The sequence below is a fragment of the Lolium rigidum genome, chromosome 6 (genome assembly GCF_022539505.1).
Source record: "Lolium rigidum isolate FL_2022 chromosome 6, APGP_CSIRO_Lrig_0.1, whole genome shotgun sequence".
Lineage (NCBI taxonomy): Eukaryota > Viridiplantae > Streptophyta > Magnoliopsida > Poales > Poaceae > Lolium > Lolium rigidum.
In genome coordinates this window covers 300,629,423-300,632,815 of record NC_061513.1, presented here as the reverse complement: position 1 = coordinate 300,632,815, position 3,393 = coordinate 300,629,423, and the positions used below count along the sequence as shown (strand labels likewise).

The following is a 3,393-nucleotide window of genomic DNA, read 5'->3' as shown; positions in this document are numbered from 1 at the left end:
GCTTAAGAACGCAAATCTCTTATTTTTCTTGTTCAAAGCTCTAGATTCGAAGAAAAACATCTTCACCAGCTTGCCGCTGCATAATATTAACAACACAATGAAAATGTCAAAAACAAACATAGTAACCTATGGATTATTAGGCAGCAGCCCCATTCATGCCTGTGTAACCTGAGAACCATACCTGAACATTCCAATTTGACATAAGAATGATGGTATGGGATGGGGACTACTGTTAACTCTTACTACAAAGTAAGCTTAAGAGATACATTAGCCACAACAAATATAGTGTTACTCACTAGATGTATATTTGTGAGACCTGTTACATGGTAAAATTTTCTAGTCTCATTTTGTCCACTGGTTATTACACAATGTTAATTTTTTCCGCATTTAAGATCTTCCTCCGATTCCGACAAGTTTTTAGGTTCATGCAGATGGTAACTTAGTCAGTGCCGGAGGCAAGATAAACAAATAAGGGGGACCAAAGCAGAGAAAATGGCTGTTGGGGGGGCCAAAGCACAAAAATACACAACTAATTTGCATCATGTAGCACTAAATAACAGGGACCTAGGCATAAATACTGAATCTTAGGGGGGGCTAGGGCCTGCTGGTCCCCCTGTCTCCGCCACTGAACTTAGTGCTAGTCAGAAGCATACTATGACCTGGCATGTAACGCTAACATTTTACCCTCCTTTATAAGATTTCATGCAGCATCTTTATTACGAAAAAAGTAATTTGTTGTGCAACGGCTTATTGGGTAAATCAACAAATAGAAAGGGATGCATTCAACTTTATTACCATGAAAAATGAAGAATACAAAATCGCCCCGCATATAATGTGCCAAGTACAAAGAATCACTAGGCAACCTTAAGAAAAGATCACTTGGCCTTGTGCCCAAATATTCTATTGAGTGTAGCGGCTAATCGGACGCCGCCTTGGGCCAGCCTCAAGTTGACAACTGGCAGCCTGCTATCAAAATAGTCATCTGCAGCAACAAATAATGAAATTAATTTAGTTAATTAAGTAATCAATTTTATACATTAAAATCCTAATTATAAAGTACATAGATGAGACTAATAAATTATATAAATATATCGTGATTGATATATACCTGATAGAGTTGAATCTTCCGTCACATTCTTGTATGCCCAGTCACATGCTGCAGTGATGCCCTCAGACGCATATCTTGCGGTGGGAAGTGATTGGTCAAATCATTAACTGAGATATGATACAATAATAATTTGTAATAACATGATCAAATATTATTATTTTATTTTGATGTGCTTATGATGAAATATTTATTGATTGCCTCTAATCTTACATAGGAGTAAAATATTTCTGGATACGATTTAGATCCAATAATACTGATCATTTTTGTTTGTTTGTTTGTTTGTGAGATGGAAGTAATAATTTGTAACAAAAGGAAATATTTACAGACAGTTGGTAATTATACAGAAAATATTTCTGGATACCAATTGAATCGAATCAATGCTGAGCATTTTTAGTTAGTTTTTTTGTGTGAGAATGAGTGTGTAGAACATACATATCAGGACACGCCGTCAGGTTCTTGCTGCACTCTTCCCACCCCTGCACTTTCCCTGACCACTCTCCCTGCGAGGAATTAGTCAGTGTCTGTCAGTTACCGTGTCAAAAATATTGAAGAGCAGATCCACGTGCTGAGGCCGGTGAATCAGCTATATATAAATCATAATAAGAAACAAATCGTCAAAACAATTTTTCAATTCCCACCGTTATGTTCTTGTTCAGAGCGTCGACGAATTCGTCCGTTCCTTGATCATAGTAGTCCTTTTCTGCCGTCTCGATGATATTCACGTCCCAGACCTGACGAAGCATAACAATGGTCAGAAAGTAAAAGGTTTCTGCACTGACATGCATTTTATCAGTCTGAACTCTGAAGTAGGATTACATGGTGCAGCACGGTCTTCCTCCTGTACCAGTGGACGTCGATGGTGTTGCCTCCTCTGTCAGAGCTGAATCCGACATGCAGTGGCTGCAATTGCGAATTTGGAGCACACAAAGAAATATCAGACATCAGCTAAACTTGCAAAATGGAACAGAAACACTTGCAAAATTGACAGTTCTTGAAACAATTCAATCGTGACGTACCTGGTGGACGTCTCCTATGAAGTGTGAGAGGAACAGAAGTGCCTCCGTCAGGTTATCTTCAGTATTGAAGGACGATTTTATCATCAGTAAAGAGTAAAGTCACTGGCTAACTGTGCAAACAACGATAAATTGTGCTGAACTAGTACTAGGATCGAACTGAACATTACATTGACGGGAAGAAGAAGATGATGATGGTTCGTAGGTGAGGAGCTGGGAGGTGTAGTTGTTGATGGCGCCGGCGACACAGCGGTCTTTCACGCCCTCCTCGTCCTTGCAGTCCCCTGAACCCAAAACCCCCGTGAGAAACCGTGGCCATTTCACTCGCTACGCAGAGATCTAGTTTGAGTGGAAGTGCAGAGCGAGGCTTACTGTCGTAGTTGTAGGTGCAGAGGTTGTCGGGGGTGTCGATGAAGTGGAGCGGCGCCGACCAGTGGTACCTGAACCGGACTTTGTCTGCCCAGGAGCACAGGCTGCTCAGGTTGCCGCTGGCGTCCGACGGCAGCAGGTCGTTCACGGCCTTCGTCGCCGCGTCGCTCAGCCGGCCCTGCACGCACACACCGCCATCATCATCAGCCGCTCAGTCGCATCTTCCTCGACAAGATTCAGAAAGAAACGACGGAGGCATGGGCAAGCATGCGTGCGTACCTGCGCGATCTGGCAGATGATGAGGTGGCCGTCGACGCCCCAGCCGTGCGACGGCGCCGGGAGCGCGGCGAAGACGACGGCGAGGAGGAGCAGGATCACCGCCGCGCGATGCTCCATCGTACGTGTTGTTCTGGAGATGGAGACTGAGAGAATGGCGATGATCTCTGCTGCGCTTTATGCAGAAACGGCGATGCCGCGTTTAAGGAAAGGAGGAATCTCCGGAGCGACAGACAGCGTACGCCGTAAAGTGTGCAATATCTTGGGAATTAATAGTGGCCATGTATGTACGTACGCCACCATGGTTTTCCAACTTTGGAGACGGATGTTCACACCTCGCCGGAAAAATGCACGCAGATCATGTTCATACCGACGCGACGCCCGGATTGTCTTGTATCGGAGTATTAAAGTTCGTGAGCTGCACTGCACGCTGGTCCTGCTGTTTTCCCGTTCGGATGCATTGTCATTAAACTTGCTCATTCATGTCAAGATCATGATTTTCTGTTTTTGATCTTTCCGGATTCATACATTTATTCAGAGAAACTCTTCATGGGAGATGATGGGGTCCCAATTAGTTTTCTTTCGACAAAAGAAATATATTACTATCGTGTAAGATATCAATTACAT

General features: G+C 43.5%; 1 protein-coding gene across 1 annotated transcript; it reads right to left on the bottom strand.

Moving 5' to 3' along the window:
* Nucleotides 1-828: 828 nt before the first annotated feature.
* On the bottom strand, nt 829-2,886 carry LOC124664461 (endonuclease 2-like). The gene is made up of 9 exons (XM_047201977.1): nt 2,770-2,886; nt 2,494-2,668; nt 2,292-2,405; nt 2,125-2,180; nt 1,925-2,008; nt 1,747-1,839; nt 1,541-1,608; nt 1,109-1,182; nt 829-982 (listed from the first exon to the last, which is right to left on the bottom strand). Exons 1-9 carry the CDS (start codon nt 2,884-2,886, stop codon nt 876-878), a joined length of 888 nt encoding a protein of 295 aa, XP_047057933.1. The 3' UTR covers nt 829-875.
* Between the last annotated feature and the right edge of the window lie 507 nt (nt 2,887-3,393).